At 45.8% G+C, this 21250-nt stretch overlaps 1 protein-coding gene across 1 annotated transcript in view; it reads left to right on the top strand.

Annotated features, from left to right (window-relative positions):
- LOC144178001 (ecdysone oxidase-like) overlaps positions 1–21250 on the top strand; it is a 132430-nt gene that overhangs the window by 51228 nt on the left and 59952 nt on the right. Inside the window, exons 4-6 of the mRNA XM_077705548.1 lie at positions 10177–10311; positions 20488–20612; positions 20685–20852. Of these exons, the coding sequence (XP_077561674.1) occupies positions 10177–10311; positions 20488–20612; positions 20685–20852 (428 nt within the window). The remainder of the gene's footprint in view (positions 1–10176; positions 10312–20487; positions 20613–20684; positions 20853–21250) is intronic.

Raw genomic sequence — 21250 nt, 5'->3', positions numbered from 1 at the left:
TTTGTCGGTTTTGTATTACGGAAGGCAAGATCGAGCGAAATATCATAGGGACCGTATGTCGCATGCTTATAAATTCCGTTATTATTATTAGGCTTACGATTTCCTCAGATCATTACAGAACCATGATTTATACTAATTGGTCGACTAAATACGTCCGAAAAAAGGAGCTACGGATATTAAGGAAAGCCCATGACTATTAAAATTCTAAGAACGATTGCTTGGGCTACATAATGCCAAATTTCGGCCGCTATCTGGCTGTAACTGGTTTGGAATTTCTGTCAGAAAACAGGTTAAAAATTCTTGAACCCGAAGTCTACGTTGGCCGCACCATCGCCAAATCCAAAACGCTCTCATGGCTCGCACATGTCCACGTTACCTATTACCATGTAAGCGTCAGACGTATTTAAGGAAAAATATGAGGTTATACACAAATGTATCAGCGTCTTCCAAATGAAGAACGAGCATTAAATTGGGTGATGGGATCGCAAAGAAATAAAATATGACTTCAACACGCTGCAAACAGAATTGGGACGAAGGTAAACACAAAAACGAAAGATGCCGCAAGAAACATCAAATTGCCCCACAGACGTCGCACCACCAGCCATACCCCTGCAAAATTGGTAGGAGCTCACCGAAACCTCACCGGATTAGAGGGCCGTGAGCGTAAGGTTCATAGGGATAGTTGAAAAATGACGAGGAGGTATACGTGGAAGGGGCGGCACAAGAATATTTTCTTGCGACATGACAATTGCGACATGATATGGAGGGCTTGTATCCTGAGCTGGGTTGGTTTCATATGTCCTTCCACAAGGTTGCTGCTGAAAAGATTAAAAATCACTTCTATTTATTTATTTATTTAGTAATACTGCTAACCCCAATTAAAGGGGTTATAGCAGAGTGGTTAATACATAGATACATTTGTACACGTTTGGATGCGAAAACATCAAAACAACACCACAGTACTACCAGGCAAACAATACAGTGATTTCTCGAGCTCGGCCTCGATATATATATATATATATATATATATATATATATATATATATATAGAGAGAGAGAGAGAGAGAGAGAAAGGGAAAACTCACAAAGCATGCAGAAAGAGCACAAGTGTCGGATACGCAGCAAGAACAGTAACAAAGAAAGTTAATTCACGTGGCGGCAATGGGACTACCCTTCGGCAGGGTACAGTTACATGATTTTGCTGTCACAAACATTTGAAACAAATTTAAACTGTATTTTGGGTGTGCCCTCTGCGTATGGAAAGAATAGATACGGCGGTGCACAAAAGAGCATTGCACAGTGCGCTAGCAACCGAAAAGGAAATAGGTAGGTAGGGTTCATAGACCAGAAAGGCTTCAATGGTGCAAGGTGGGGGAGGGGGGGGGGGGCGGAAGGTGGCCTCCTTCGTAAGGACAAATCGCATTGTCGAGCCGCGGCTCGATCCTGCTCGACCAGTTCCGTTCACATGTGGCACCAGCACGTTGGTAAAACGAGTAGATGCGTAAATTTTAAACTCAGAGAACATCTGTCCAGCCTTAAAGGTCGGCCATACACGCATCTGGCTGCGCATAGTGCGCAGTGCACAACAAACTGCGAGCCGTTGTTTGACCCAACGACGACGGAGTTCCACCACCAAGACAGGACTATGAAAGAGATAGTGGAAGCCTGGAAGATGTCGAAATTAAAGGGAATATGCATATGTAAACCGTCAGTAGCGCTTGTCCGATAAGGAAATTAAGTTGTTAGACGAGTTGAGACAATGCAAAGTTTAAAGTGTTTTTTTGTGTGTTTGTGTGTATGACGTGATACGTACATAGTTGATCATGCACGGGTGTTGTCAAAGAGGGTATATATGTGCTGTGTGATGAATAAAAATTTAGTTGTTAGTCTGCGCTTGTCTTCGTGCCTTTCGTTCAGTCCTCATTTTTGTGCGCTGAAGTTACAGTCATGAATTGTCACCAACTGGCCTGCGTTTCAGTGTTATTACAGGATAAAAACAACTCCAAGTGACCGATTCCTGTAAGCCATTCCATAAGAAGTCTTCCACTAGTCTGCCACTAGTCCGTAACCCCTCAGGTCCAGGGGATTAACCACTATGGAATTTTTCTGTTGCTTCTTCAATTAAACCGACATTTATGGATATTTTAAGTCCCTCTGTAACGTAGCTTTCCAGCTACTGTATTTGTGGGAGAAACAGACGGTCGAAACCAATTTGAGGATTTTAGGAGTGATGCACCTTAGAGGCTCGGGCTGTCGGAATCTCATGTACCAAAACACCGGGCCGCTTGTTTTCAAGGTATCGAGGGTGAATTCCGTGACGCACACTAAAAGAACGCACCGACACACTCTTTTTCTAAACCTCCGAACTAGAATATTTCGTCTTCATGGTCAAGAACGCGTACGAAAAGAACACTCTGGGAAGCTCATTATACAACGGCTCGAGCTAGAACGCTTCGTGCTTGAAAGACACGAGACTTTTACAGTAAGACTGTGAATCTACCCCCCACTCCAGCCCCCCCCCCATGGTTTCACCTCCGTGCGCAAAAAGCCAAGGCGCCAAGGCCTAAAACGGCGAGCGCTCAGCATCGAAACCGCATTTACACTTCATCATAACTTGGAAACCGCATCATAGATGTAAACAGCATCCCAGAAACCGCATCATAAACTTATACACTGAATGCTTCACCCTTCACCAGATGAGAGAAAAGGGGTTGGTAATGCTGGGCAAACGCAAAGGGTGCTTTCGGTTGGTATTCCGTAAGCGCATCGTGAAACAAAATTCTGCTTATCTCGCTTTGTTCGGCAAGTACACGTTTTGTTGGAATCTCACCAGTCGTAAAGTTTTCTGCTCCTGGTCTTATCAATGCTTCTTTATTCGACTGCTATCAGTTCTATCTTTGCCTTTATGTCACGCGTGTCAGGCATGAAAGTGCCGGATCATTACTTCTTCTATGAGTCGAAAGTACTGACGCTGTCGCAGCGATCTGGGGCGGTATTCTCGTAACTGTCCCTTTTGAAAACGTCCCTTTTGAGTCCCTTTCATCGTGACGTACTTCCGGTTAAGCAAAGGGCGTTGACAGTAGGTTTGCCGCGCTTGCGTTACGTCACTTCCGGTTGTTTGCTTTTAGCCAATCAGGGCTCTCCAAAAGGGACACTTTTGAAAGGGACGCAAAAGGGACAAAACTCGAGAATACCGCCCCTGGAGGAGACAGCGTAGCAAGCAGTGTTGTACACGTTCCTCCACAATAGGAACGAAAGCTCGTTCCTCGTTCCTTGCCAATTTTGAAATGAGTTCCCGTTACAAGTTCCTTTATTGCGAAAGGAACGCGTTCCAGTTCCACTTCGAAAATTAGAACGTGTCGTTACATTAGCGTTACAATTAGGTTTTTAAATTAAAATATAGTGTCGGATAATCTTGCGTCGAAATTAAGTGACACATTTAAAACTCACATCGAACTACGTATATTATACGAATATTAACACCACCGGCCGCAGATTATCTGGAGATAAAGATAATCAAAAGAAACGCTCCTAGGCGAATTTTTTCAGGGAGCACCGGACAAACTCCAGACGGCTCGAGGACATTTCGGTGCAGGATATTTTGGTGCGGAAATTTTGGTGTACGGAAATATCGGTTTACGGACATATCGGTGTACGGGCGTTTCGGTGCACGCACATTTCGGTGTACGGACATTTCGGCGACCAAATTATCCGGTGCTTGCCTGTTTGCGACAGTCGTTATATTTTTATTTCTGCTAAACGCGGGTTATGAACAACAATCTGACGCAGTGAATTTATTTTTTTGATTGATGCCATGTTCGATCTTTGCCAGGTATTTTCAGAAATTCTACATTTATATATTTTTGTTTAATATCTCTTCCCGGGGACACCTGTTATGCAGCCGATTGAAGTCTTTAGCACACGTTTTTTTTTCATTTATGACAGGTTCTTAATTTATATTCGCTCCTTTTTAGCTAAGACCATTACCCATGTTTACGATGGTCTACCGCCTCTTTTGTATTTTTTTTAAATTAAACACCCTCAAATTACATAAATTACATGCACACTCTCAATATCAAAAAAGTAACAAACATTAGCTAGCCCCCCAGAATGAAGAAAACCTTATGAAGAGTATTACGTAGGCTGGGCTGCCTTGCTACTATGAATTCGCGAACACTAGGTCTAGGATATTGTCGGGGAGGAGAAACGGGCCTTTTGGAAAACAGCCGCAGGTTCTAATATCCTAAATGCTGATTAAGCGCGTACTGGTTGTGCATGCAAATTCCACCCATTGTGTTCGGGACAACTAACCTTCGTTTAATGTTTACAAGCCTACATTTACCACATTTTAATTCTTTGTTCTACCGCCCCCCCCCCCTCCCACCTACCGCCTGTACGCTCGAATCTCGACCAGATTTCTTTTTTAGCCATATTATTTTCGGTTTCCCCTTAACATCCTCCTGGCGTGTTTGAGTTCACGGTCTGCGAAGCGTCCCCGGAGTGATTTTTTATTTTTTATTTAGAACAGACTGCTAGCCTCTTAGTGGAGGTTTTTGCAGGAATTGGGTGATACATTCAGAACAATGACATAGGACACTTCGCGTTTAAAACAGAGAAAAAGCTTTAAATTCCCCAGGGGCGCACGAAACCTCTATAATGTGACACAAAAAGCAACCCAAAAAGCCGCTGAGAACACAATGGCCACTATCGTTTGCTGGCTACGCCCGTCCGCGCGTCGCGGTCATATTGACGGCGCCCCCACTCCAGAAATCGCGCTTTCTGCGCCTTCAGTCGCCCCCTTAGGAATTAACTCATCAAGTCGCGCATATCATGGACACCCCAGGTATACATCGCTTCCTCTGATTATAAGGAGCAAAAAATATGAATAGGCTAGTGTGACGAGAGCGGCAACAGTCATCTTCAAGTTTTCGAAGTCGAGTCGACGCAATGGTGAAGCACAATTACACCCCTCTCTCTCTCTACTTAGGGGGATGATTGCCGGCGGGGCTCAGCTTTCCCCTCCACTAAGTGACGCCACCGTAAGTGCGATCGTTGGTTTGTTAGTTTTAAGTAGAACAGGCACCGAATGCAACGAAGGCGAGATTGATTGAGAAAATAATTAAAACGAAATGCACACGCGCTTAATCGACCTCGTTTTTCTGTTGTTTTTTCGCAGAAGTTTTGCTGGGAGGGGGAGCAATAGACTAAAAGCAGCAGCGTCTTGCACCGTTGGGGGAACTGAAAAGAAAGCGCTTTGGTAACACTTAAAGTATTAGGGTTGTTCACATGAATGTTAAAATAACAAAAAATGGTCAAACGGATCCAAATTAACGTTAATTTTACCATCTGCCACAGAAATTGGGTTTCACGTGGCAATGCCACGTCAGGGTTTAGCGTTCGTTTCCATGAACGGCGGCGCAAGCACAAGTCTCGAACGTAAAATCCTATCAAGTCACGAAATTACAATATTAAAGCAAAATGTTCAAAGAATGCCTGGGACATCCCCTCACTCAAAATGTCTGGGCCGAGACGTCGACGTCGTGCACCAAAATGTCCGTGCACAGAAATGTCCGCACCGAAACGTCCTGGACCGAAATGTCCGACACCGAAATGTCCGGATCCCGTTTAGCAGTCCGTCCATTTCGTTGGCTACGTTGTTACCGGGTCGACCGGGACCGGTCTACTCCTGAGCCCCCGGAAGGGCGAGTAGGAAGGGTACGGAGGCACGGACATGGCTAAGGCAGGCCCGCCGAACTAATCCCCCTACCGCGACGAATGCCCAAGTGCCCAGCCGGGTCCCGGTCAACCCAGTAACAACGCATACGACAGAACTGGCGGACTGCTAAAACTCTCTATTCTTTCCCCGCCACGGAACGATTCTATCGGCCAGACTCGAATTCTGGCCTCCCCAGACAAACGATGAAGGGTGAAAAGCATTCTCGCGGCTACGCTATTCACCCGTCGAACGCCGCGTAAGCAACCAGCATGAAAGCAAGCACAAGCTGCGGCCTGCTGCGTGGTTATTCTTCTGCCTTTGACCTTCGAGGGAGCACGTACGGCTGAAGGGCGGGCAAACTGACCGGCTTATAGGAAGAGAAACGCAGTAGGGCTTTTGGATTTTTGTACTCCAGCCTTGGCATCAAACACAGCCAAATCCTAGCGATGTAACGGCAGGAACGCGGTTCCTGCCGTTCCTTCAAAAATGTAACGAGTTACCGTTACAGTTCCACCGACCCTTAATGGAACGGTGGCGTTCCTCCGTTCCTCCAAAAAGGAACTAGTTCCAGGAACGCCGTTCCTTGTAAGGCCGTTCCGTACAACACTGGTAGCAAGGAGCTGAGCAAGCGCCAAGCACACTGGCATCAAGTGAGATGAATGCTTGAACGAGACGTTTATATAGGCATAGCTCTTCTCAGCTACTAAATCTGGTGACAGTGTTTATATTTGTCGACATTTTTAAGCAAAGCAAAACATTAAGCACATTGGAGACTAAACACCAATACTTAAGTGATATTTGCATTGTCCTTTTCATTAAAATACATGGCGTTTCTAGTTTTACGATAGCGAATAAAAAATGCGCCATCGAAAAACAAAAGCTCTCGTGCGCCACCTTGTGGTAGTGTTCCAAGTTACAAAACTAACAAAAGGTTCCACTGGGTGCCGCAAGCGGTGGAACACGGTAAAAATTAATTGGCTCGAACGGAAATCGATCGGCTTTCTTTGAAGAGTTTTGCGATTAGAGAATGCCGGTCAGCTTCGCTGTTAACGTCCGCTGTCGCAATATTAATTTTCTGAAGCTGGGCAAGCCGTCCAACCTTGTCACGAAAACCCCATAACACCTTTGTCTTGAGCGGAGTTGCGCACGTTTTCGAAAGTGCCTGATGCAAATTTTGGTGAAAATTCGTCGTCAAAAATTGCAGATTTGGATGGCCTGCTCATTGTGAACAGAGCATGCTCCGTAGAGGATCCCCGTGATCATTTCATTCCTTGCATTAAAACGCAGCACGGAATCCATATTGAACATCTGTTTGGCTTTTTAAACATGCCAAATGGCCTGTTAGGTCATTTAATTGGCTAGCGCAGATTACTAGAACGTGCTATTACGTTTCCTAACACGTGAAAATAAATTAAATTCCCTTTCATGCATCAACCTCTACGATTTTTTGTTAGAATTATGTTTCGTGAATTCCGTGTCGTCACAGCCTCCACTGAAACTTGTGCCCAGTCTTCTGGTCGGTTTCACGTTATTGCCGTAGGGTCACCGTAGGTTGTTTATGATCTCTGTATAAGTCACGTCGCTGGTTCTCACTTGAAAATTCGGGTACAGTGTAAAATAATTTACCAGATTAAGGTGGATTGTTTGATTGTTGGTTTAACGCGCCGACGCAACGCAGGCGATCAGGCGTGCCGTAGTGGAGGGCTTCGGATTAATTTTGACCCCCTGGGGATCTTTATTGTGCGCAGAAATCTCGTACACACGGGCGTTTTTGCTTTTCACCTTCATCAGAAAAGTGTCCGCCGCAGCCCGGAATCGAACCCGCGACCTTCCAACATTATGGTGGAATTTTACTCTTTGTAACTGACACCTGTACACAGGCGCGAAACCATCATTGAAACATTTTGCAGAGATTATTGTCGTGTGTAACACCCTTTGAACTGGTTTGTTTTGTTTGTCTTTTGTCTGCGTGGATATCTCGGTTAGTTATAGACAATGATCCCCTTCAAGCGTTTAATTTATTTCAGAGTGTGAAAACAATTACGGCGCCCATAGCAAGCCAAAGGCACAAAGAAAAAAACGAAGACGTTTCACTAATTTTGTTGCCTGCCAAAGACATTCGAGTAGATGAGCATTCTGATGAAATACCTCATTTATTCTTATATCTCATTAGTCGGGGTGAAGACCTAACTGAGAAAGCGATTTATCATTCAGGAATCACAGATGCTGGGCATTGAAGACGACATTTCTTTAATAGTTTGCATGCGGCAGCAAGAGAATATCTGGGGAATTCAACGCAGAAAACTATCTAAACATTTAAAGCATCCGAAAAATCTTTCAATACCTCTTGTTCCCATAAAGTAAGAAAATTGAATTTGCGTCAACCGATGACGGCGAAAACCTATTAAAACGTTTGGAAAACCGAAAGTTGATATGTGCCGTTTCTTTAACAAGTATTGGGGCCTCACTGCGTGCCCCCACTGCATTAAATTGTTAAAGAATTCATGCTACTTGGGCTTAATAATATATAAAACGTATTTAAAAAACTGCAGCTAAGCACCGGTTTTTCCGGAATTATGCACACTGACTCGAGCGCAAAAGGGCTACAACCAATAAGTGATTTGTGAGAAAAAGCATCTGTGGCGAGGCAGCGGGCGTGTAAGGTAGCAACTCCTATAAACAAGAAATTACCTAATGCGTTAGATTGAGTGACGGGAAACTTCTGGCACATAGGTGAGCTTACGTGCTTTCAAGGCACCATATTTATCGCTGCTCACGGCGGTACTTATGAAGTGCGTCTCTTTCTTACATTTTGTTTCATCATCATAAAGCGCGAGAATATGGACAGACGCACTGGCGATACGTCAAAGCGGAACGTCCCCAGAATCAGAATATTCCGTCGCGGTTGTGCAGTGTTCTACTCAGGTGACCTTACCTTTGCCTATCACGTGATAAACGTCAGCAAAAAAATGGACTGGCTAGCTTTTCTTCGACCGCTGGCAACCTGATGCAAACGACGCAATTACAAAAGTGTTGACGAAGTCGGTTCCTACGATGAAGCACCGTGACACTTCTAGGACAAACACAACTATGATTTAGTTTAGTGTAAACAGCAGGGGCCATAGTTGGTATACGGGCAACTACAAAAACGGCGGTTTTCGTCACAATGGGGAACTTGAAGCGTTGACCATGGAAAGGACAGCGGAAGCCAACCAAAAAAGCGAAAAAAAAAGCTTTTTTGAATTTGTGGGATTCTACATTTCACACACTAGTGATTTCCCACCCCGCAGCCATCCGCGCTCAGCAAACATGCCTTGCGAGCGCCGGTAGCGGATGGGTCCGTTGTTTTCGGAGACAGACAAAGGCAGGGGGTGGCGAGGGCAAAACATCAAGGACAGCATTTATTGCAAAGTGCAAATCAAATGTACTGCATACAGACTAATCGTAGGCCATAACGGTAACACTGGGAGCGAGGCATTAAACAACGCTAGAGATCGAGATGGTTCGACTCACCGATGGCATACCGGAGCAGCGGAGCGCTGTGGAGTGCGAGCGCGGTTGCAGTCTCCCAGCTCGCCCGGACGCGTCCCATTGTGGCGCGTTCCCCAGGTCAGGACCAGCGCGCCGAAACGTCCGCGCGCTACCGGATCCCCAAGACAAGAGAGCGTCCTCACGTCATCCGACAACCCACCACACCTCGCCTTTTGGTGGCGCTAGTATCAAGGAAGAACTGGTTCTCGGGTAAGGCAGAGGGTAAAAGGGTCAACGCCTCCACCAGGGCGAGAACAAACCGTCTGGTCGCTGGCGCCCTCCCGTATGTTTCCCGTCGCGTGAGCGAAGCGCGTGTGCACGCCGGCCGCGATGGGAAGCTAGCCAGAAAGGGGTTCGCGTGAAAGTCGCGATCCCCACAAATTGACGAGCGTGTCGCAAAAGCTGCCTCACTATTTTCGATAATTTTCGTGATGTTTAGAAGCCGAGCGCCGACGGAGAAGAGAACTGTCGTCAAAAAATTTTAAACAAACTTAGCTGTAATTTTTAAATAAAAAGCTGCTGATTATTATTACTTTGTGGCTTAATTTTGTTCCTGGAATGATACCAAGAAAACGTTGTATCCACCGCCTGAACCACGGTAGATCATTCATCACAGCAAGGAAGTTAATTCTTTGGAAAAATTTCACAAAATTGCGTGGCGTTTGGCGTAAACTGATGCACACGGGGTTCTTCGGGAGCTCAGCGAAATTTCGGAAATTTCTTTTGCAAAATGTGACCACGATAACACTAAATGGCACCTTATGTTGCCAGAGCTCTTATTAGCCGAAGTTCAAAACAATAGATTCCATAAGGTTTTTTCTAACGTCTTTCGATCTACGAACCTCGATACAAGAAAAACCAACGTAAAGCACAATTGAAGTTGTATAATTTCCGACAAAATAATCTGTTTCCCTGCACGTATCTTGCAGATTATCATGGGACAAGCGGAGAGGTACCTGTGACTTTTGCAAACGATACAACAGAGGCGTCAAAAGTTTTCTTGGAAGCAGGGCAAGAGCTCGGCTACAATATAAATTGTGACTACAATGGTCGTAACCAAACATGTAAGTGTTTCTTATGTCCATTTGTAGTAACACTATTAAGAATTTGAAGGCAAGGTTATCCTCTCCGCAAGTAGGTTTTGTATATCAGCCTGAAAGAAACAGAATAGAAGAAATTTCACAAAAATGCATTTGGCTACAACTTTTCATACAACAAAAATAGAAAAACACGTGTAAACGACTGAAGCACTTTCATACATGATACATGCGAAAATACCTTTCATGGCTTCTTGCACACTGTAAGCGGGTGTATACCTGCAACTTCACGCATATCTTGTGCGCGCGCGAGCAGATGCACTAGTTAATTGCCATTTCCTGCTGGCGTCACACCAGAATGAATCTTTCAGAGGCATCTGTGCACTGTAAATGAATTTTCGCTTTCGCCGTGCAATAGAAATAGGTAATATGCTTGGGTCTGGAACTATAGAAAGAAATGCAGCTGTAGGAATACAGTATATGACCGGGTCATTAGATGGTCGGTTTTCAGAGCGCACATTTCCACACAGAGGTAAACGAAGCACGAGATCGGTGGAGGAATTGCATTGCTGCGCCTTCTGGGAGCACAGCCGGGAACCAAAAATCGGCGTTCTGCGGGTACGTTCACACCAACGTTTTCAGATTAAAACCTAATCTAAAAGCATGGGTTCACACTGCAGCCACCTTATCGATGTGTAATTGGGACTCTATTGGCGTGTCTCACTGGGCGTGATAGTTCCTGAAAAGCAGCGCTATGCTATCCAGTGGCGCTGGTTACACTTCCGGTCGTAGCCGGCAGCGGTGACTGAATTTGCTGCTGTTGCGTTCGAGGAAATTTCTCAAAAAGGCACGTTTCCTTGTGTGTCTTGTTGCCCTCCGTACAGCTCAGTCATTCAATCTTTGCGGTATGAGCACAATCGGGATATTTGTGTTTTCAAATAACGCTAATTACCACGGACACTCACTCTTCCTTAGTGTTTTCTATATTCTTTAAGAAGATTTTGCAGTCGCGTTATAATTTCGTGTATCGCTTTGGCATGGCACGAGAAACCGGATACGTGGACAATACTACGGCACCTGTGAACAGGACCTTCATGGGTGCTTTTTACGGACGGCAACCAGGCATGCTTCCGAGCGTGCACAGTTTTCTCGAAGCCAACAGCGATGGCTTCGAGAAAACTGTGCAGCCACCGCAGCCACCTGCGAGCGGCAATGTACCCAGCGTCTGTGTATTGCCGAGTGCTGCCCTTTGGTAACTGTTACGCCCGGCCGGACACGCCAGCAGAACGGCGAATAAATGTATCTTATCCGGAGGCGGCTGCAGTTCAAACGTAGCCGCAGAACGCCGCTCCTAGGTTCCCGAAGGTGCTCCTACGCGGCGCAGCGATGCAGTCGGCCATCGGTCCCGCGTTCCGTTTACTTCTTGCGCGTACTGGGGGGATTGAAAGAAATGCGAACAACGGAGCTCACAGCCTCCGACTCATGCTGCACCATCTGGCTGCAAAGTCAGTAAACTGCACGCATGCGCAGTTCTTCGGGAGCGTTTCAGAGTGTGGCCTACGTTTACGGGAAATGCTTGATCAAGACGCGACGCCGGTCGATTAGTTTAAGTCGCCTTTTCACGCTGCGTCACCACTGACCAGGATGATTGTTGAAGGGCATCATGCTAGCTGCAATCAGCCTGCTACCCCTTGGCTCCCGAATGTAGTAGATAAATAAATGCTGAGCGGCGACAGATCATAAAAAGATGCCTCAAAATAAACGACCAGTGGCGCCTCTTTATCAAGCATTTCCCCTTACAGTACGCCACAGTCTCAAATGCTCTGAAAGAACTACGCATGCGCGTAGTTTACTGGCAGTGCAGCCAGACGGTGCGGCATGCGTCGTCGGCTGTGCGCTCCGTTGTTCGTATTTCAATTAATTCATACGCGCTACTTCGCATATGCGCCACTTCGCTTTGGAAGGAAGATTCGGACGTCGCTTATCACGTGTAATTTAGTGGGTTGGTATTTCGATTTTCTTGTTGCACAAAAAACACAAAGAAACCCAAGATAGCAATCTGCATCTTTTTTTATCCGTAAGAACCCTCGGAATGTGCATTTTGAAGAGGCAATGCTCCCGCAACTCCTAAGTACATTGTTTCGCGTTCAATGCGCATAAGAAGTCCTTTCGCGCTGGGAGAGATTGGCATACTATCGAACTGTTGATAGTCTGCTCAACTCTACGATTGTCCAACATAAAGATGTCCCAAGAACGCTTGTAACCAACAATATTTCTGGCTAGCGACTCACAAGAGAAATTGGATTTCAAACTAACAGCCAATGAATGCAATCCCCTTACGTTTAAAACTATGCGTAAGACAGATTTCAAACTTTGCTTCCTCCTAAATGTGTTTGATACTGCTTGACTAGTTTCTTTTTTTGCAGTGTAACCGGAAGTTTTTGTCTACTATATTTGCGCTCTTTAATTGTGCACTGCAAAGGCAGTGCACTGACAATGCAAAGTCAGTCAATAGCGTGCCTGGCCCTCTTAAGCACAGCTGCTTCAGGGGCCCTTAAGATAATGCATGACGTTGATAAGGATTACATGTTCGAATAGTGCCCCCACTCCTAAAAGGTGTAAAAGTTGTTTCTTTGTATATATAAACTGCTTTCATAGATGAGGTGGATACGATGTTCATAACAGCACCGTCATAGTGTGCCATTCAAACTTGGCATTATGAGATGTTCATTTTAACAGAAACTCGTGGAGTAACGCGTTTTGCACTAAAATAATGGTGATAGTTTACATTGCGTTCACATTATTTGTTTTTGTCATTCGCATGTATACCATTGCTATTTACTTTGAAATTTTAAGTAGGGATGTTACTTGTCGAAGCTTTAAAGGGTTCTAAAAAACTCGCGGAGTTTCAGTAGTGGAGTTTCTGATGTAACAAACAGTGTTGTTAGATCTTCGGATAACGTATCTAAATGCTGTTCAAGCAGCCAGTTGGGGAGGGGGGGTGGGGTCTGCGGCTCCGTCAAGCTGACATCTCGTCGGCTTTTCTGTGGACCTCCAGCATCCTGTATTTTTACTTGATGCGAAATAAACGAATGAATGAATGAATGAATGAATGAATGAATGAATGAATGAATGAATGAATGAATGAATGAAGCTCCTCAGGGGTTCGCGCTATCGGAGTCTCCTGTGGTCTCATCCGAACACTCGAACAGAATTTAACGCGTACTCAAAGAACACGCCAGGACAATCGTTTTTCAACGCCTCGCGCTAGAACGCATGCTGCGGCGTAGGGCGCGAAGACAACTTGCGCCCAGTCTATCATTTATTTGCTTAAATGGGGTTCAATGCAAAAGAGGGAGCCACCGCCTCAGCAAGCGCGCGATTGCTCCTACCACCGGTGCTTCTCCGGCGCCCAATAAACGCGTACCGTGTGGCAAAATAGAGACGTAACACCTTTCAATGCACCCAAAGACTGCATGTTTCGCCACTCTTCACGTCCCACGTTAGTGGAGATGGCCCGGGTTTTTTATGTGTGCCATGCTGGAGGGTTCCAGATTAATTTAGATCCCTAAAAAACCTTAAAGGGGTCCTGAAATACCTTCCGCCGATGCGTGGATGTACACGTAACCAAATAAAGCAATGTATTAGCAATCTCCTCCCGCAAGAATTTTGTTGAAGCGATGAGTATTAGCTGAGAAATCGTAAATCAAAAAACGCGCATTATCGTCGCGCCGCGTTTCCTCCTCCTTTCAATTTACTCTCCGCTGTTGACGGCGAGCGAGCCTTCCCTCCCATGATGCTGCGCTCCTCGGCGGTGACGTACTTCCGCTATTGCGCTGCTCCCACAGCCGTCTGCTACGGGCAAGCTTTGTTGACACCATGAATTCCGCACTCCGCTCAAGGCTGGAAAAGCGAACGAAAAATCTGGCCCCATGTGTGCGGCGGCCTGGCCTTGCCCTTTCGCGGTGTACGTTGCTCCAGAACTTTGCTATCGGCGGCACGCGACTTTTTATCGGCGGCGAACTCGCAGCCGCACGGGGAGGATCCTGCGCTCGCTCCCTTGGATGACAGCGCACTGTTTATCCAAAAAGCGCCGTATCAGATGTGGCCCCGCTGGTGCCGGGTCTTATTTTGTGGCGGTGGTAATTTCTGCCGGCGGCATGTGAAAAAGACATTTTGAACCGATACAGAACCCGTGCACAAAACGCCAGTTCAGCTTGGGGCGACGCGTGGTGGAGAGCGGCAACGTTGGCAAAACATGCTCCGCCACGGCTCTGAGCTTCCTCGTGCTGGAGCGAGCACCATTTCTTTGACAATATCAAACATCGGTTGCCCTGGCAACAAGGCACAAACCGCTCTAGAAGTCAGTTACCGTTGCGTGATCCCGGTTCAGCTTGGGGCCCCACCTCGCGGCATATGGGCACTGCAGGCATACTACTCACTCCCATTTGGAAGTGCGAGATGCGTTTGGCATTACAGGAGGCGATGGTGTGTGTGTTCTGGACGCCTTTGTTTCTCGATGAAATGCGTTGTGCTTCTGCGGGTGGATAGTGCTTCCCATGGTCTGGATTATCTTTCTCAAGCGGCGTACGACTCAACCTCGCATGGGGTATGTGCAGTGTGCGTGGCTAAAAGCCATCTCGGCTTGTGCGCCGGAGTTAAGTGACTTGCTGTTCGTCCCCTCAAACCGCGCGCGAGGTGAGTGCCGAATTTACGAGGGGCAGGAGGAGGCAACCCATCGTCAGTCAATCGCGGTTCGGACTTGCAACGCATGTTGTGACATTGTGTTAGTTCGAAACGCATCTCTGGATTGTTTGGAAGTTGAATAAAATGTATGCGTCAAACCCGGGCATTCGGCTCAGGGCGTTCTCTGCGATTGCAAGAAAGAAGTGCCACGGGGCTTCAACGCTTTCTTTATGGAACGTACAGCCGGTAAAACGCTTGTCTATAACAGCGATTTCAACTTCAACCAGCTACACCCGAAAAGAGCCGAAACATACTCGTTCCAAACACGTCGGAGCCAAAAGCGAAGCGCTAAGACTTCAGAGTTCCGCAGTAGTTTTATTCAAATCCCGCTCCGGCGGGGCAGGATAGGGCTGAGAGTACGAACGCTGTGTTATAGACAAGCCTTTTACCGGCTGTACTCAAGTAAGAGAATATTCATGTCGTGTTATGGCCCTGTCGCATTCAATACAAACGGTTAAGCGTTTGTTTACACTTGTTTCGTTTGTCGTAAAATGTCCGAGCACTCCGGCACTCCGCTGGCAGATCAGCCGGCGAGCCGACGCTGAGCAGACGACTCATCTCTTTGCCGGAAGTGCGTGAAAAAGCCGCCCAATAGCAGGATGTCTAGCTCATGACGAACATCTGGGAATCGATGATGTAGACATGTGAAGATGGCGGCGTCCAAAAACACGAAGGAAAGGGTGAGAAAAAAGCGACCAACTTTGCAACAAAAGTGTGAGCTTTCCGCTGCGCATAAAAGAGTAATACTTGGCACAGATAATGTTGACGACCCAATCTAACGATTGCGCTAGTCAATTTAGTGTGCTCAAAACGCCTTTCAGGGCCCCTTTAAAGGTGCCATTTAACATTCTAGCATGTCCATACTAACATACTAACATATTAACCTACTAACATGTAACATGCCCATTTATCATACTAGGACAAAGCATGGTCGAAGAGAATTGTACAATTGTGTAATGAATGTTCCTGGAATCGTGTGGTGCACTAGCATTATTTAGTGAGCTATGTGCAGTTTTAGGTCATTTGCGCATGGCATAGGGTATTTTCCTCACGCAGCTATTTTCTTGTGAACTATCGAATTCTGCTTATACATTCTCATATTGCACCTGGTAGGGTGTCCAATAATTATGCCAAAATGTATCTTCGAAAGACTTGCACAATCCTATTCAAGAACTCATGATAGACGTAATGGTTCGGGTAGATCTTTGCTCGACCATGAAGAATCTTCTCCGCAGTGTGCCAGGGAACGCGACGCATAGGGCAGCTGAAATAAGGAAAAAATGTTTGCGTGCAATATTGCTACAACGTGGGTTAACTCACACCACTTTATTGAGCACATAAATCATAGAAAATTCATGTTCAATGCAAATAGCAAAATGACACTTTCAATTCACTACTGTTATATATTCAGCCTCGGGGAAAGTTGGAAGCACACACCTTCGCACAGTTTCGAAGCTGTTATTAGCAGGCCTTCCCTTATTGCCGTTTACAGAAGGCCTTAACAGGGAAAGAACACAATCAATGGCCCAACATTGCAAAACTTTTATGTTACCTATGCTATTGCATACGTAAAAAGTGGTGTCGAAAATACTAGTGTCGTTTAAGTATGCTTCTCACGACAACTGGCCAAATCGCCCGCAGTTGGTGTGTGGGAATTGTGGGTCGGTATGTTAACGTCGCAGCCAAATATTAGTGAATTTTTTTGGAGCTTATGATAGCAGCTCACGTCTTCATTACTCCTCATCAGCCTATTTACACCTACTCCAGGGCAAAGACCTCTCCCATAAATCTCCAATTATCCCGGTCCTGGGCTAACTGCGAACAATTTATCCCCACAAACGTATAGATCTCATCTGCCCATTTAACGTTATGCCACCCCCTTCCACGCTTGCATTCTCTAGGAATCCGCTCTGTTACCCTGAATGACCAACGATTATCTTGCCTTCGCTTTACATGCCCTTACCACGTCAATTTCTTCGTAGTAGTTTTTATTATATGTCCTTAACGCGCGTTTGTTCTCTCATCCACTACGCTCCCTTCTTGTCCTTTAATGTTACACCTATCATCTTCCGTTCCACTGCTCGCTGAATCATCCTTAATTTAACTTGAACCCTTTTAGTGAGCCTCGAAGTTTCTGCCCCGTATGTAAATACTAATAAGATGCAGCTGTCACACACTTTCTTATTCAGTGACAATGGTAGACTGCCATTCACTATCTGAGAATGTCTGCCGAATACACTCCACCCCATTCTTATCCTTATTATTTCGGCCTCGTGGTTGGGATCCGTGGTCTTAACATAGCCTATGTAGATATATTCGCTTACCGCTTTCACCGCCTCGCCACCTATCTGAAACGCTGTGCTCTCCTGAAATTATTGAGCATTGCTTTATTTTTCTGCGTAATAACTTTCAGGCCCAAGGTTCCACTCCGCGTTACTTCATAACTCAATTCCCTTGAAAGGCATGAGGCCACTGCGAAAAGCATTTGGAACCGCATACTGAGATACTACGAATCAATCTTACTAGGACGTCATAAATTCAGCATGGCACACATACAATGTGGCAATGGAGTATCGCTAAGCAAGGCGACCATCTTTCGCTCTCAAAGGGAGTAAGCAGAATGAAGTGCATCTCAAGACACGCGTTGGGTAGCACATGTGTGCATTATGTGTTTACTTTACTTGTCGGTCATCGTGTGTTTCAGGGTTCGATATCTGGTCAAGACGAGAGTTTTAGAGCGAATGCCTTTGGTGCCCCATTCTTCCAGTAAGCCCCATTGTTGTTGCAGGGTCACGAAAATTACTGGCGTTCTGGAGACTAAACCAATTAAAAATATTCTTCGGGTGCTTAAGTCTGCGTTCGTAATAAGCATTCGAACAACTTATCTACTGCTTTATGGTATTTGCTTCTGTTTCTTAGCTTTTTTGTATTTTGGCAGTATACACTTCTGCTGGCTTCTGCTCTGCTGCACCAGGGTTGAGCCTGTTTCTTCGCTTTTATTCCGTCTGATGGTACTGATTAAGTATGCAAGTAGACTGGTACACGTCACAGCCTCCCTGCAATCATGGTTCTGGCTGATGATGCGTGCCTGGTCTGCCCCCAAGCCGTCACGTCCAGGTGTAACGCCGTACGCACCACCGTCTTATTTTACAGTTGTGGAAACCTTTTAAAGCGGGCGTAATATGACCGGAAAGCTGCGATTCTGTGCCAATCCCTTAAACGTGTAACGTGTAAGCGCCATAAAGAAAATAACAGCGAGAACTCGCCGCACCTCTCGCAACGAGGTGCGATAGCACAGTCGGTAGAGAATGGGGATGTTGCCGATCAGGATTTAGTTCTAATCCCGTGGGATCATGCGTATGTTTTTATTTATGTACTCTTTATAGCGGCTGCCATTGTCTTGACCTGGCAGCAACAGTGTCACTTTTTCGCAGAATGGAGCGCGTAAGCTTTCTACTATAACACGTATTATCCGGTGGGTTTTAAACCGTGTCCTTAATAGTAGCAGCCCCATATTATACCGATAGTCTATCCCGGCTCGTTGCGACCAGTAGAACAGCAGTCGTTTTGTTTTTCTTGTTCCTGCTTTCGTAACACAGGCCCTCGAGAGGGATTGGCCAGAAATTGGGAGCTTTCAGGGGAAATATGACCGCTTCGCAAAATTAGTAAAACGATTAATTTTAAACGTAAAAGTTCTGGAATTGTTTGTTCCAAATGAAACATAAGCGTCTAGGCACGTGAGTAAAAGTAAAATATGGTGGTGGGTGCTAACCTGCTTGCTGACAGCATTTCGCGTCGTATGATAAAGAAACAAAGGCGAAGATAGAGACGCATACACGGTGTAGAAGAAAAGAAGCCACATCAAGTAATTCGCGCCAAGAGACAAAGACAAGATAGTAAGCAAAAAGATGCAAATATGATTTAGCAGTAGACATCTTGTGTTTAAATATTGCCTGTGTTGGAACTTCTTCCTCGTCTACACTGTAGCAGATCACGCGCATCATCATAAGTTTCAACAGCACCGACGATTCGGTGGCACGATCTCGCGCTATATTAGCAGCTAGTTCTAGCCCTCATTCGAACCGGACGTGGTCTCCCAGCTCTTTCACGGCAGCTTGGCATCCGGAGGACCTCGAAGTGCATTACGACCTGGTTTTCACCTTGAAGATGATTAAGGACGGGAGGCTTGAGTTTACGACAGATTTGTTTCTGTTTTAAGTAGAAGGAACGAAGATATTCGGGCCCATTCGCTGGTCAATGTGCTGGCATCTTGACCTCATTGGGCCCCTAATGCTCTTTCATTATGCAGCCACCGGTAAAGTCTAGAACTATGTAGCTTTTCTTTCCACTCAAGCATTGATTTAGCAGGCAAAGACTAGGTGGAGTTCAAAAGACACCTCCCAAACCAGGGACGCACCTTTGCTCGGGAGGTGCGCAAAAACCCCACCTCAATCTTCAGGCTAAGCAGTCCCAGTGGCATAATTTCGGTGACCAGTACTTAATACTACGCACAGAAACCTACACAGCGTAGTAGTGCATCATTATGACCGCAGTGAATCCGACGCCTCCAAAGAGATTTACCTGACCACAAAACTCACATGTTTATGGTCGCAAGCCTAAAATATGGCGGCGCGGGCCTTCTTTGGACATTTGTTGAGGTACCCGTTCTCTCAGAGCACACCACCATACTCGGCAGAACAGTTTCATGCCTCAATGCAAAGGTATACGCCATAAACTATGCAGTATCACCTATCACCTTCTATTGTGATACATTTACACCGCCCTCGATATGCAATATAAGAGAATCTTGCGAAGCTCCCGTCGCTTATAAATGTCAGAATTCATCCCATTCTGTTGCCTATTAAATGTTTTATCATACCCAACTGCTCTACCGAAACACTGCGTACATACGCAAGGACTGGGTGCCTGGCCACGAACAAGCTTTCTAATCAAGCCTGGTGGCCCATGAGGTCTCTCAGGATAGTACTCCCTCCCAGCCATGGTGCTTCTTTCAGGGCCAGGTTGATGTGTGGAATGGCGGCCACGCAATACCACTGGTTCTTGAAGTGAATTAAGTGGCGCACCCCTGTGTCTGGGAAATGTTAGAACTGCGTACAATACGTGTCGCTCATCGTTCTCTGCCAATGTCTTTCTGAAAACTTCTTTCTGGCTAGGATTGCATTCAGGAGACGAATTATTTTACCTATACTAATTCTTTATAGTTTGCATTACCTGATGTACTTGGGAAACAACACAGTGGTTTAATTGCCCGTTAAGCTATCCTAACTGCGTCCTACGAATATCTGATACAGCATCTGTATTGCGAATTGCGGCTTTATTTGTATTACCCCTAACGTAAGGGCGCAAAGGTCAAGAAGTATAGCTTTTAGCTCATCGTGCTCATGTTTAGCAAATGCAACACCCGTCGACTATCCTTATGTGCTTGGTTATCTTTAGGCTTTTCACGACTACAAAGGAATGGGAAAGATGGAGAACGCTGGAGCTCTAGCAGATCTTTCATCACGAAGGAGGTTCGCTGCCGAACAAATCTTCATATCTCCCTTCACTCACACGTCACCAAGGTGAGGCTCTTTTTAACGGTGAGGCTCTTTTTACAGCGAATGTAAAGAAATGACGAAAACGTTTCATTTCAGATTATAATAGAAAAGAAAGTGGCTGTTGGCGTTAATTACACGCGCCATAATAAAACCTACACTGCCAAAGCGAAGCGAGAAGTTATTTTGTCCGCTGGGGCCTTCGGGTCGGCACAGCTCCTCATGCTTTCTGGAATTGGTCCTAGGGACCACCTCGAGACTTTAAAGGTGAGACAACCAACTTCATGACGTGTCTTTGTTTCAGCGCACGTCAAAACGTTTCAGGGAATTACTGCTGAATAAAAAATTCAGCTACTCCACAGCGTTAGCAGTCGGCTCAGTGAACGGTTCATGCGTATAACTTGGTCCCTCCTATGTTTAAGCCACCGGCGTTGAACCAAGGTTGCGGCTGCAGTAGCATGTAGTTCGCTTTCGTTGTGTGGCATAAGTAGTTGCGGTATTCTTGGGCACTAAAAATGCGCGTTTTAGGAGCCAAAAATAGACAGGCAAAGCAACGTTTAGGATCTGCAACGTCGTAATAGAGGAACCATAAACTTTTATATAAATCAAATGACTTCAAACTAAAACGTGCGTGACATTTATCTACGACAGGAATACCAAAAACG

Source organism: Haemaphysalis longicornis, unplaced genomic scaffold (assembly GCF_048455015.1).
Source record: "Haemaphysalis longicornis isolate Haplotype H1 unplaced genomic scaffold, Haemaphysalis longicornis Haplotype H1 scaffold_37, whole genome shotgun sequence".
In the NCBI taxonomy this organism is placed as follows: Eukaryota; Metazoa; Arthropoda; class Arachnida; order Ixodida; family Ixodidae; genus Haemaphysalis; species Haemaphysalis longicornis.
The sequence above is the reverse complement of the archived record's forward strand: the minus strand, read 5'-3'. Positions and strand labels throughout refer to the sequence as shown.